The following is a 14,869-nucleotide window of genomic DNA, read 5'->3' on the forward strand; positions in this document are numbered from 1 at the left end:
ATGCTACAGATAGGTAGCAGGGTTCATGGTCTAAAGATTATGGCTGACTGCTCCAGGTCTAGATAAAACCATTAGAAATTTCACTGACTTACTGGGTGAGGAGGTTTTTTACAACACTTCACTTGGCATCTTTGCTATAAATTGAACGTAATTTTATATCTCTGCCAATGCTTAAAACCTTAATTTAACCTTATTAGTTATACAATGGCAGTATATTCACATGTTTTGGAATAAAGCTGGCCAGTGGACTATTCGGTACAGTTGACTACAAAACTAAATAAAACCTTACCGGTGGTCCAGGAGGTCCAAGCGGACCCTTATTAGCTTCTGAACAGGAACAAGCATGAGGAAGGGCAGGGCAATTTTCCTCATCTCTCTATGGAAAGATCAAGATAGAAAGAGAATGATGTCTAAAACTTTGATTCATGAGTTAAGAATTTTAAAAATCTAAGACATAGTACTGCGTGGATGCTTCAAAAGCACCTATTTGATATAGAGAAGCATACATCACATTGACTTTCAGTAGGACAAGTAATACAAGCAGACTTGGGCTTTTTTGAAAATTCTTACCCATCCATTTCCATTCAAATATTTGTCTCAATGAAGGGGAAAGCAAAAGATAAATTCTACAGTTATTGAAAGAGGTTTCTTACCAAGCCAGGAAGCTCACAGCATTTGTCTCGATTGGCCCATGAGGTAGCACAAACAATGTCAAACATCTGTAACTGCAACTGTTTCAAAACAAGGGTGATGTACAAGATGACTGTTAGTTGTAAGATCAGGGCAAAATGGAAGAAAAGCTACCTTAATTCAAGCACTCAGATTAGAGAGAGAAAAGGCTATCAACTTTGAGCAGCTAGCCACAGATACGTTAACTTACATGGGAAAGGGATTGTGTTCTAACCAACATGTCTGAACTATCAGACATTATATGGATTGAACCAGCTGTTCAAGGTTAAATGCTGCAGGCATTTGTTGGATTATCCCCATCTCCTTGATTAAGTTCCCAATTTTTCCCAATGATGCCTCCCAAACAATTTTTTCTAGCAAAGGAGGCATTAAGAGACAGACAAAAGAGAGCTCAGCTTCTCAAAACTGAGTAATTTCTCTTAACACACTAGCATGGTGCTCAGATTTTATCTGGGACAAGGTCTTCTGTAGCCTATTACTTACACTGGAGCTGAGCCACCAATAATATTTATAATCTTCTCCAGTTTTATTTTACTTTAGAATATGCCCTCTCTTGTCCATATTATCCCCAGGCAACGAAAGTTTAAGGATGGTGAAAAGCTTGCTCAACACATGACAACATTGGGCAGAAAATTCCCACCACAGGTCTGGGAATATGGTTTGGACAAGAATTTAATCTACAAGAACACACACATTTGATAAAAACAATGGCTGCTAGGCAATCAGAAAGAATATACTAAATAGGACTCAATGGTAAAACCAATTTGTGTCCTTTACAGCCTTGAACTGAACAAAGAGGTCTAGAGAGATGAAGTTTTCTTCTGTTACTATTTCTATTCTTTTTCCATGCCTCATTTATGTGCATACTGAATAAAGAGGGGAAGGGAACAGAACATCCCATTAAATTAACCCCACATGTTAAAAAATGTGAAGAACTGCTACAGATAGAACTTCTTTGGGTTTGTTCCCATTATTATTTTCAGTGGCGTTATTTTAACACTAGAACTAGAGTGAATTTAAGGATTTTCTTAAAACTTCATTGCTTCTAAAGCTTTTAAAACGAACTGCATATGTGCACCTTCAGTTTTGCCTCATTTTTTTTTCTTATATAAATCAACTATTATATTTTAAACATAGGAATGCTTTCATATACATAGAAATTATTCTTACTTGCCAGCAGATTAGCTGGTTTGTAGATATGCTGTACTACAGATGCAGGCACACATGAGCTGGCTCCAAGCTAAACACCTTAGACAGCTGGAGTGCAGCTTGAGGGCAGCTTTTAGACCAGTGGTTTGGCTCCACATAGGTCTGTCTTGAGGCCAACAAGTCTGTGTCCCTGGCTATGTCAAACACAATCTGGCTCCACGTGGAGACACTTAGATGTCTCTTCACTACGTGTCCCAAAGCTACTAATTCCAGGAGGACTCATTAGCTTGAGCACAGTAGCACTTGAACATGTATGAACACACTGCTCTGGGACTCAGAATGACTGTGGGCATTTGCATGATACTTCACTTAAGCAAATAATACATCCAAGAGAAGGAGTGAAAAAACACCTGAGCTGGTTGTGCAGAAAGCAACTTATGTTCAGAAGTAGTATGGCCATTTTTTCCTTAACACAGCCCATCCCAAGCTATTCTGTTATCCTGAACAACAGAAGCTCATCAGTATTGGCTAAATTTATTCAGTCCTGCATAGGTGTGTATATGCATTCATTTTCTCTGAATTAGACAATCTAGAGATACATAGTGATAAAGCATGTTGGTGTAAAATAAAGAGCAGATAGACATTCCCTGAACTGCTGTATTCACCATCCAAATGTAGAATGACTCGGTATCCTTATTTTAAAATATTATATGAGTTGCTCTGACTCAAGCTAAATAACTAAACAAAGATTTCTTTGCTACTGTTAAACATTTATTCATAATTTTCTGCATTAACAGTGATTTTGCTTTCTAAATATCCAGCCCTGCAAGCAGAACCATTAAGACAGAGAATTCTGCCCATCCTTGTCTGATCAGGCTACAGTTCTGCAAAGACTTCTCAAGATCAGACCACATCACGTATTACCCTCTTCAACAGTACATACGCATGGAGGTAAAGAAGTTAAATTTAAAAGAAAATGAATCATCAACAAAGAGAAGGCTTGTGAACTATAAATAAACAATGTTTTAAAGCTGGACTTTTCATTAAATCCCACTGAAGGAAAAATGAATGTTACTTGCTGCATGTCACTGTTTGGTTTCATTGCTCTAACTGGCTGGAGTGCCTGATCCAGAGACACCTCACTATTAAGGAATGCTAAAAGGGCTAGGTACCTTTAGCCTAACCCCCTTTTTGTCCTATCTATCTCTAGTTCTGCCTGCTCATTGAACTGTTGCACACCATATGCATTGATGAGAAAAAAACCACTGATACAATCATATTCCTTCAAAGTTGAAATGTTTTGCAAAATTCAGGTGACTGCATTGGATTAATTTAGAAAGTAATACACTAAAAATATTATGACAATGTTAAACTGTTCCATATGAATATAATCAGAACAAAATATCCACAATTTTATTCCAAAATAATTGCCTGCTTGTTTTTATTTTATGTAATAAGCATCTCTAAAACTAAGATTAAAGCATTTCATGAATATACAGCTGATGAAAAAAGAGCTTTTCAGAACTATAAACAAACCCCAATTTTCAAATCAATTCAAAACAATTCTCAAAATGTTTTACAAAAAGGAATTTTTGTTGTATGCATGCCTTCAGGAGCCTCTTAAAACTGTGAAGATACCAGAACAGACTAAAGATCATTATTCTATTTCCAATGGTGGCACAAGTGATATCTAATGAAGCACAAAGGTATAAGTCATACTTCTACCTTACAATCTACTAGCTTCCAATGACTTCCAAATCAGGGATTTCCTGCCCCAGATTTGTTAGCAACCAGTATTTCCCATTCATTCGTCCAGGCTTGCCTACAATCTGTATAAATATTTAGCACCCACAAAATCCTAGGGTGAGGAACTGCACTAATCTAATACCTGTTGTGAGAACCTCTATCATGACTCCTACTAGCTTCTTTTGATGTCCTCTAATTTTTGGAGTAGAGGAAACCAACTCATTCATGCCTGAAAAGAGACTATTCACACAAGCTCTACTCAAATGAATAAAATGTGCAGAATGGTAACTTTAGAGAATGGTATTTGGGTGCTTTCCTGACCTGCTTGTAATCTGGTGTATGTGTTAATACTTGAAGGCAGCTAAACAGTACTATGGAGTAAAGAATTTTCATCTTCAGCTACGCATTTATAGTCTTACATCAGTTTTACAGTTCATTTAAACAAAACCAAATTTTTCAGTGAGTGGGTAGTCTGACTTATCTTTTATAGATTCCTACGTTCTAACAAAGGACACCACTTCTTTCCACTTCTTTACAAAGCCTTCTCTAATTCCAGCATTTCCTAAGTTTGTCTTTTTCTGTTTCTATTGAAATGTGAGTACAAAGGTTTCTCTGTGCAATTGTCTTTACAGGCTTCATATAATTATTGTCCATAAGTTTGAAGCCTAAAGGTTCTTTTTTGTACACAAAGATATTCTGAAGGCTTATTTTTTACTAAACAAGAGTATTCCCATATAGTAGCAAGTAAATACATTTCTGAAACTTCATTCCTATTCAAATCAAGCCTTCAGTTCAAGGTTCACATTCTCTGCTAACCTCATTCTAAGGTCAAGAAAGTTCAAAGAAAAATAGCAAACTACTGCATGGCGAAGAAGCCTTCCTAAGATCCTTGTCAGATTGTCAATTCTTCTTCAACAACTAAATCTACCTGAAAAACCCAAACAAACCTTCTTAATGACATCTGAAGCAAAATGCAAGGACTCCCATAGGTTGCCATGCAAACAGAATGATCAAGTACTGCTTCTAGGAGAATCATTTCAGAGGAATGAAAGTACTTAATCTTGGGGAGGACCTTTCACATTTTAAATATTTTATATTTTAAAGAACTAGATATACTAAGACAGGGGCTCTTGGGGACCATCTGTATCACACCAATTCAATTATTCAATGAACAGATAGGGAGCTTAGGGTAAACAGAGTAAGAGGGAATAAGAGACATGGGGAATAATTATTACTCAAAGTTTTAAATGATTCAAGGCAATGAAGATATACATTGTATTACTCTATGTAATGAAGTTTGGAACACAAGTCATATCTGAATGTATCAACTGTATTCACATACACGTTTGAGAATAACATTTGAATAATGATGATCTAGTGATGTCATTTATTAAAATAATCAAGAACAGGTTTTGCCCAAGTTGAGAAATCAGGCTTTTGTAGAATTTCTGAAATGCTGGAACTTTACTGTTTCAAATACGATTTGAGCCTGCTTCAACCTAAAAGAACCTAACTGCAACGATTCCAATCAGTTGTTTTTAGGATATTTTTAATTGTTTAAAGAGTTCTTGTTATACTCACTGGCGCAGAGTTGTCTCTTGGTCCTCTGGATCTGACCATTCTCCCCAGGACTTCTATGCCATCAGAACTAATATTGCCTGCTGCATTAATGGTCTTCTCGCTCACTTGCTTGCAGTCAATAATTATTTTGGCTGTAGTCTTGCTGATAACAACATGCAACTAAACAGAAGAAAAGATGCTTTAACATACAAAGGAACACATAGGATATATTAATTTCCTGGCAAAAGGGGGACATTTTTTGAAATGAGATCCTAACTCCTTGTTTGCTAATGGAACTCAGAGAATGATCCATAGCAAATAACCTAGATGACCTCTAGAGGTCCCTTCCAATGTGAATTATTCTCTAGTTCTGATCTGTTTAATGAATTTAGCATATTTTTCTGCTTATGTAATATCTGCATACAAATTGGCACCTTACATAATTTATTCAGTAAGAAAATAAATTATCCCTGACAAAAGGTCTACACAATATTCATATACCACCCAGATCCCAAAGAACTTTTGATTTATGTGGTCAGTAATAATGCCTTGGCCTTGTATGATCCTGTATATAGCACTGGATTTCACCAATACATCCTTTATAACCACTTGAAAAAGCCAAAACTAAGTAGTAAAATTTAGCTTGTAAATTATATATTAACCGCAGAGCAAAACCTTTCATAGTGAAACTTTTGGACTGCAAAAAATCAAATCACATCAAGCGCAGTACAGGAAAGCAGAGCACAGCGGAAAAGTTATTTCCTTCTGCCTCAACTCACACTGTTGTCCATTGCTGATGCAGCAAAGACATTCCCAGAAGAGAGGACTAGCTACAACTGTCCTGTCATGACCAAACTCTCAGTTAAGCAAAGGAAAGAACAATTTTTTTGCAGGGGGAGACCAGATGAAGAACTGGCAGAAATGCAGTATCTGCTCTATATCAGTACATTCCACAGAGATCCGAGCCCCAGGTATAGGGGAGAACACCAGGAAGAAGTTCTGTAGCTGCTTTCTTGTGGGCTCAGATGGAACTAAATAATTGAAAAGCTGCTATGAATTTGGTTTCCTGTGCCTTTCAAACACATACATGGCAAGGATCATAATTCGAAACGCAGAAAAATTCTTAAAAGAAGAATTTTCTAAAGCCTCATATATTCCTCCAAAGCACAACTTAAAAGAGTCAGAATTAGACCCCAGCTGTGACCTACCTCCCCTTTCTCACTCCACCAATTAAAAGGGAAGTACAGAAACGTTAAGCTCTGTAAATACTACCCCTCAATCTACAGCCTCCTTTTTTTGTTTAGAAAAGATGCAAACATCAGAAATAAAAGTAAGTAACAAAAGCACCTTCCACAACAAATACGTGCTACAATCCCAGCACTACTTCACCTGCTTTCAGAAAGAATGTTACGAGTTCTCTAACAGCCAAGAAAAGTTTAACATAACATAGCCCTTAAAATACATCTAAAAATAACAACCGGTCAAAAGAAAGATAGGGGGGTTTGCTGGACTTCTTTGCATTTTGAATGCCATTTCCAATCCAAATCTTAAAAGGAAAAGCCAATTTGTTTCTAAATTACCTTTCAAGGCAAGTATTTTTAATTGACTTTAAAATACAGGCACAAAGCATAAGATGAAAATTGATAACATCAGCTTCATCATAAAAAGTATGATTTGTTTAATGTTACTTCAATATTGCAAAGAGATTTAAGACAGTTTGGTAAATGATTCTGAATATGCAAAATACATTGCTTTTGGCAGTGGTTGACCACATAAAAGAAGATTTCAGAACATGAAAAACTCCCAAACCTTTATTCAGAGTGCTTTTTCTCCCTATTGGCATTACTAACCTTATGAAAACTCCCATAAAATATCTTTCTTATTTCAGGACCTTCAAAAGTCACAGTTTGAAAATCTCCTTTGTAGTCATAGTTAAAGAAAGTCAGAGTTTTACCACCATCTGTGTGAGAATAAAAATAAGAGCTCTGTGTTAGAGGAAGAAAAGGCCTGACACATTATTTGAAAGGGTCAATTTTGTTTTTAACGAAGACAACCACTGATGTCAGACCAAATGTTAGTAAAACACATTTATAAGTGATATACTGACCTGGAAGTAACAAATTATCTCAGATAAATGCTCTTTCCTGGTTTGACAGGAAGGATGAGCCAATAGTTGGGAGTCTACCTCACCCATGTCTACCTCAGCCTACTCGCCCACCAGTTCTCTATGGGACTTGGACAAAAAAAGGAGGTATAGATCCTCCAGCTAGCTAAATGCCTAACTCCCGCCTATTTTAAGGCGACTGATCTAAAAAATTCTAGGAAAAAATAGAAAGATAAAAACTAACATATCTCTTTAAAATTGGCAGCTATGGAGTACAGCTATCACTGTATCTATATCTTTTCAACAGTAAATACGGAAACCTTGTAAATTATAATTCCTGTTTAGTTGTGGAAGTCAAATCAAGTAGAAATGCAAAGAGGCATCAAGAGTTCATGTCTCTAGCTCTAAGTCTGTTATTCACCATACTGCATTGCCTCTGCGTACACTGTACTGTCAGTACCACTGGCATATATCAAGACAGATTCTATTACAACCAGATGCAGAGCAGTGGAAATTTTAAAAGCAAAGGAGTAGCTCCCTTACATCAATTTACATCTAGTACAGCTCTTTGGATTTCATTCAGTATCATTGCTCCCAGTTTAAAGCAGCATACTCAAAATTTGATTCTAACTCCAAATTAAATTCAGTTAAATCTAAAAACCATCCGTTAGAGACTGTTACTTTCCAGATTCAGGTAGTTGTTCTGGCATCAAATTAGAAAATTGACAATAATTAATCTAGACACAGAATGAATCATTCATACAGTTAAAGAAAAAATCACTGATAAAATACAAAGTACATACTATCTAAAATAACTCCAACCAGTGGTTCATATTCTTCATTTAAAATCTCCCAAAGAGCAAATGGCTCCTGAGGTGTGTCGGGCAGTATACGAAAGAGAAACGTAATGGTGTAATCAGAAGGGAGACCTTCAGGATGCAAATACCTGTAAGAGAAATAACATCTTTTAAACTGAAACACATTTTAAATCTGGTGATTTACTCACCAGATGTTCACTGAACACACTTTCTATTACTCTGTATATTTCTTTGAAAATCAAAACTGAGAAGTAATATGAATAAGCGTTTGCAAAATCTACGCAATTTGATATCTATCAAAAGAATACTTATGAAGAAAAATGAAGTTATCTTTTCTCTTGAAATTTACAAAATTGCTCTTAAATATTAACTTATTTTTTAAAATGTGAAGATCAAATCAGAGACCAGTTTGAAGTAAAGGTGAAATTAATTGTATTAGAAGCTTTTAAAAAATAGTGGCCACTAATAAAACCTTTGCTATTGTCTGGTTTAACAGACAATGAAAACAGAAGTTTCTCTGAAGACCAATCTCAATAGACATATCCTTTGTCATTAAACTATCACTAATGGATAGAAATTAGGAATGACAGAGACGGTTACAGGAAGCTTTATAAATTATAGGGAATGTAGTTGATACATTTCAAAGCCAATATATAAGAAAGTGAAATCTAAACAGATCACACATACAGAAATACAGTCTGTTCTCCTAGAATGTTTGTAGAAGAGAGAGGAAGTTTATGATATAAAAGAAGTATGTTATTTTATGCTATTTCCTAAAATTTGTTATATAGTACTTCCAATTTAACTTAAACTTTCATTGTCAAATCCCAAAGTGGGACATTTGGACAAGTGTCTGAAACAACTGAGTGTGTTTTGAAAATGTTAATTAGCCTGATTCCTTAAAATCATAGTAAAGGGATCTGAAAGAAGCCTAAAGGGGTTATTTAATCAATTTCTTCTCCCAGATATGATCCATTCCTTATACAGTGTTTCTGGCACATATAAGATGTACAGATAGGAATCATGTTAGAAAAGGAGTTGAAGGTGACATATAATCAATATATTCTGCACAATGGTTTTGTAGATGATCAAACATGATGTTCCACTGCACATTTCCCATAGGGGAAATAGAGAGAGGGAACTCAGTAAGTATAAGAACAAAGGCTTACAGTATGCCCATTGTACATAGTGCAAATGAAAGAAAATTCAATAAGAAAGGTGGGGGAAACACAAGGTTTGGAGATACAGAGCTCAAAAAGAGAATAACATCAATGACATGCAGTGCACAAAGGAAGTGACAAAACCAAATTATATTATTCAGACATACCTGTAGATCATTAAGAGAAAGGTATTCTCTGAACCGTGAAAGGGAGTGAAAGCCTAATGAACCAGTAAGATTGGGCTGGGGTGGCAGCTAGAGAAGAGCATATAAATGCAGTAGATCCGATTAGAAAGAAGCAGAAAGGGAAAAAGAAGTGAGAAATTCTAATCCCTGGAAATTCCAGTCCATCTAGACCCAGAAGGAAACTAAACATGGAGAATGTGAAACAGATCCAAAAAGTATATCTCCAACTGGGACACAACAGGATAGAAAAAAAAAAAGACAAAGATGACATTTAATATAAATCTTATAAGTAATTTCCTACTATTTTTCTTTCTTATTTATCTCAGCTAAAGAATAGTTTTTGTTACATCTTCTCATATTTAATCCAGCAGCGCCACTGGTTTTCTCTGGTGCCACTTAATACAAAGTGGGGGACTGGACTGAGAGGAACCAAACACAACATACACACTGTTCATAGAAGAAACTGAGAGTTTCCATCACTTCATCTCTGAGAAATGACTGTAAAAGTTCTTAATGACTCCTCCACACCTTTCCCAAGACACAGTCCTCATGTCTGAACTATATCACAACTCTCAGGAAGGTACCAGATGGTGTTCACACAGACTCATTTTAGCATAAGGAGATAATATTCCTTTGTAATCAATGAACAGGCATAGACTGAAGTGGAAGTGTCTGAGGATAGCTAAAGCAGGTTCTCATTCTGACCCTTGCTTCAAAGACATTCTGCACTCTGTGAGACTTCAACCTGCATTCCAGAGGCACCTTCCACAAAGTGCTACATACTGGAATCTGCCCAGACATATGCCTGCATGAAATTGCTAGGTGCTAACCTGGCATAAGCCTGAAACTGGATCATGTGGGAAACCCAGAGTAGCCAATGGGCTTACCTACTTTTACTCACAAATGCCATTTTCGAATGAAACTGATTGAGGACTCAGGACACAAAACACTCTTCTTATTCATTAGTATAATGTAGATATACAGTAGCTCTTTATTGGTCTCTGAAATGAATAAGTGTCTGCACTGCAGAATTATCTTCATATGTTTTATGAATATTTATATGTTAATACATACTTGGTAGGCTGCGATACCAGGGCATCCTTGTGCAGTCGGTAACATGGGTAAACATTAAATGTACCAGGTTCCATTGAAACCCCTTCCACAGCTGAAAACTCCTTTTCAACCAAACCAAACATTTCCATCATTCTAAATCCTGGAAGGCATTGAAATATACATTCTATTAATTTAAATTAATACCGCATTACAGGAACCAAAAAAAGGACAAAGACAGTTGCATCAAAGAGTTTCAAATCACCATCTGTTTAACAGCTGTTTGCATAAAGGGAAATTTATTGCTTAATATTGTGAAAATTGGGTAATGAAAATGATTCCATTAATCAAGAACAAAAATAAACACAAAAATACGGTACCTGCAAAATTGTTGCCATCTTTAACTACCAATGGGCAGGCTGGAAAAGAAGGAAAGATATATTTAAGGATACAAGAGATGTCCCACTGGGTCAGAACAATGATCTACTCAGCCCAGTACTTTATCCCCAACAGTAGCAAAAGGAGATGTTGCTTAGGAAGGGCATGCAAATCTGACCACTTTCTGCTCCATTCAGTTGATGCTCCTGAGGATCCACAGGGGTTGTAGCAAAGATGTTAAAGGGTACATGCCTGTGTGTTCCATATAATATCTTTTTATGGATCTATTGTCCATTAATTTGTCTACTCTTTTGATGAACTTGCCTTCACAACCTCTTGTAGCAACAAATTCACTGTCTGTTGTGTAAAAATGTATGTCTTATAGTGGGTTTTAACCAAGTGCTCCCTAGTTCTCTATTTGTGAGCTTTTCCAGCCCAACTCCAGCTCAAGCTCAATTACTTTAGCTAGCATTATCTGTACCTTTAAAAACTCCACAACATCTTTCATGAGCAACAGAGACCAGAATTTCATGCAGTCCTTAAGATATGTTCATCCATTTTAGATAGCTGTAAATCTTTTATATTTCTCTTCTGGCAGGGAAGAAAGCACACTAATCTCTTCCAGGAAAGGTGCCCTGGGAAATCAATAAGCCTATATACAGGGTGTCAAATATGGCACCCCAGAATACTCATATACAGAGATCACTTCTACAATGCAAAGCATGAATAAATGCTACTGTTGAGTATTCTCAATGCTCAATGTTCTCTCTACCATTGAAAGTAGAGTTTATAGTTAAAACCAAAGAATCAAGGGGACACAAGGAACATATTTGTGTTCACCAGCTATGATAACTCACAGTCCTATGCACAAGGGCTCCTTACAATCACAAATTATTAACATCAGCTATACAATGCCTACTTCCTGGCTTGTATATAAGGAAACATATTGAGGGCACACACCTAAAAGCATGTGAATTATTCACCTCTAACCATTAGGTGTTGCTCCAGAATGTCTTTCCCTTCGTTTTCATAAAGAGTCTGAAGTGTGGCACTTCCACAGACTTCAAAGAGTTTGGGCATGTTTTATGCTTTTCCTTAGGCTACAACTCTTCTAATTTCTCTGATAATACAAACATTAATGATTAGCTGTCCATTAATAAATTAACCATGAGATTTGAGTAATGATGAATATGTAGCTAACTCCATTATTACAGATGGTTAAAGTAGCCTAGAAAATAAAACATAATTAACTTTTTATAACTAAATTCTGAACCATTAACTATGTTTCAAATCTGAAATAACATTCTGACAGCCAATGGATGTATTCTGGATTTATAACAACCAACTATTCATTATTTTGAAGTCACAACACCTTCACTTCCTTAATCTTTTATGGAAATAATATTAGAGTTATATCTGCAGTAAATTATGTTAAAAAGATCAAGAATACCTCTTAATAGAAAAATAATCGTTACAATACCCCCCAGTATTTAGCACTTATTATTTTAGAAGCAAGTATAAGTCAAAATGGCTAACTTGCTGAGGCAGTTTCACAAACAAAAGTGATCAATTCATCTTCAATCTTTGTAAAGGCATCAAAGTCATCCACAAAGAAGACATGTCTTTCACTGGGCTTGCTGCCAATATTAACTAACTCTGAATAGTCAGCATCAGCTACTCCAATAGCAAAAAAGCTGAAACCTGTAAAACAAAAAAGAACGCTCCTGTGAGTCATTCATTTGGAGTCGAAATACAATAGGAACATATCTGTATTTGTACTGGCTTCTTTCCTGATGAAACACAACTGTGGAAATTTTATTATTTTCCTATAACACAAGAAAATTCATGCATATAATCTAAAATAAAGGTAATACATTCTTTGTGAGGTATTTCTTTTGGCTATTTATGCTTAATCACTTAATTACAGTTAATGCTTAAGTGTTTCCTTGAAGACATATAAGACTATGCAGTAGTTTAAAGTTCTAGCATTTGTTTAAGTGCTTTTCTAATTTAATGTTATACTGTAATACACACAAAAATATCCATGTATCAAGTACATCATAAATACTAAGCAGAGAAATTAATTTCCTGTAGGTGTTTTACAGATTTTGTTCTGTGCTATATATTAATCAGTTTTCAAGCCACTTCTGCCTCATGTGTGAACACTGAAATAAATGCATTCTCATTTCATCATCAACTTAACTGCACCAGTTGAATCTGTTCTGTATATTCTGCATTAATATATTTTGAAGTTTGAGCCTGACTTCAAAGATTTAAATGAAATGGAAATTGTATCCTATATATTTGAGGAGCAGTAAACTAGCTAAATTTTTTTTCAACATTTTCCTTTCCATAAAAGATACAGAAAAAACCTGTCTACCTCAGGCTGAATATTGTTAATGGACAAACTGCTCTTGCATGGCTCAGTTCCAAATTTACTCCAGTCACGCAATATTGTCTTTAAGTTTGAATGAGGCTCAGGGATATTCATCACCTTCTGTAGAGCTTTTAGCATAACAAAACTTTGACCTACTATAACAGTATCTTCATGTCTCATCCAAGATCAGCACCTCTTCATGCCTGTCTCTGTCATAGATGCAAGTCTGTACCTGCTCCAACCTATCTGCAGCCTAACCATACAGCACACACAAAAGGAAATGGGAGAGAGGAAGTCATCTGTTCAAGGTGATACATCCCAGTCAGCAACTGATCCCCCCCATATGCCGTCTCCTCTCAAGGTCATTGACAGTCTAATAGTTAATAAGGCAACTGCAACACTTACCTGACAGTTGAACAATTTTTGTTCAGCTTCGACACAGACTCCAATTTATTCACAAATATGGGGTTCTCTTGACTGCTACTTAAAACAAGTGATGCATGCTCTACTATTTTGTGATATGATTTTATTTATGAAGGCACTGCACTCAGCATCTAGCAAAAATACTAGCAGGCAGCCAAGCTCAACAATTGCATCGGGTTTCAGGAATCAGTAATATATACTGGCAACTTCATAGCTGCCGAAGTCTAAAGGCAAATTAAAAAAGCACAAATGTAGCTTCTTCTTAGATATCCTCACATTAAAAGGATGATAGCTTTTTTCTTCCATCCTTCAGTTTTGTTCCAGGTGGCACACTCTGCCCTTTGGGTTTTGATACAAACCTCAATTTCAGACATATCTACAACAACTAACCCAGTTCTTACGCTTGGATTCACAACGCTCTGTGGCTGCTTAAACCTCTAAAATTAGTGGTTTAAAAAAAAATTTCTAAAGGTAATTAGTGTAACATGAGAGCAGATCAGAACCAATAAAAGAACACATGAAATAATTTTCAAAATACCTCTTGTATAGAAAACAAAACAATTCAGTTTGCTGGTAACCGCTAGACTATACTTCACAGACAATCCAGATTCTCAGGATCACAATCTCTAAATTCTTCATCATGGAAGCAATTCCACTGACTACTACATGATTTTAGCACTGTCGCCAAAGTGAAAAATAATAGCATTAATCACCAAAAAAAAAAAAAATCAGAATCTAACCCTATCCTAGTGATAATTTGAGTTCCTCAGCAATTGCTGTTTTCTTTAAACTTGTCTTCCTGGAGCAAAAGTTACCCTTATCTCAGGCCCACATTTACGTTGTTATAATTAATGAGAAAAAGGAAAGCGTGAATAGTTCTTAAAGCTACACATTTTACCATCTAGTTGCATTTCTCTGGAGACTTTGTTCACATCGTCCTGTGATCGCCCATCAGTAATGACAACCAAAACCTTTGGAATGCCCCTTCTCATTCCTGCCTCACCGGTAAACAAGACTTCTCTTGCATGTTTAATGGCTTTGCCTGAAACAGAAAAATTTGACAACATACTTTCACTGTGACGTAAATGCAATTTCTGTTGGCTTCTCATACCATGGTAGACATTGATAAAAAGAAAAATCTGTTGTGCCATGTAAATTAGTGCACTCTGTAGCTATTAAAATAGAGATTTAGAAAAGTTTAATTTTGACCCTAACCTTTGAAAATTTGA

The 14,869-nt window shown here is 35.9% G+C and overlaps 1 protein-coding gene across 6 annotated transcripts in view; it reads right to left on the reverse strand.

Annotated features, from left to right (window-relative positions):
- The window catches only part of COL14A1 (collagen type XIV alpha 1 chain), a 126,577-nt gene that overhangs the window by 32,425 nt on the left and 79,283 nt on the right, over positions 1-14,869 (reverse strand). For all 6 annotated transcript variants that reach the window (XM_032999644.2, XM_032999643.2, XM_032999646.2 and 3 more), the window contains 9 exons: positions 14,539-14,682; positions 12,377-12,541; positions 10,843-10,881; positions 10,487-10,625; positions 8,053-8,195; positions 6,996-7,105; positions 5,167-5,325; positions 654-731; positions 290-376 (listed from right to left, as the gene is read on the reverse strand). In XM_032999644.2, the coding sequence (XP_032855535.2) occupies positions 290-376; positions 654-731; positions 5,167-5,325; positions 6,996-7,105; positions 8,053-8,195; positions 10,487-10,625; positions 10,843-10,881; positions 12,377-12,541; positions 14,539-14,682 (1,064 nt within the window). The remainder of the gene's footprint in view (positions 1-289; positions 377-653; positions 732-5,166; positions 5,326-6,995; positions 7,106-8,052; positions 8,196-10,486; positions 10,626-10,842; positions 10,882-12,376; positions 12,542-14,538; positions 14,683-14,869) is intronic.

This window comes from Tyto alba, unplaced genomic scaffold (assembly GCF_018691265.1).
Source record: "Tyto alba isolate M040663 unplaced genomic scaffold, T.alba_DEE_v4.0 Super-Scaffold_9, whole genome shotgun sequence".
Lineage (NCBI taxonomy): Eukaryota > Metazoa > Chordata > Aves > Strigiformes > Tytonidae > Tyto > Tyto alba.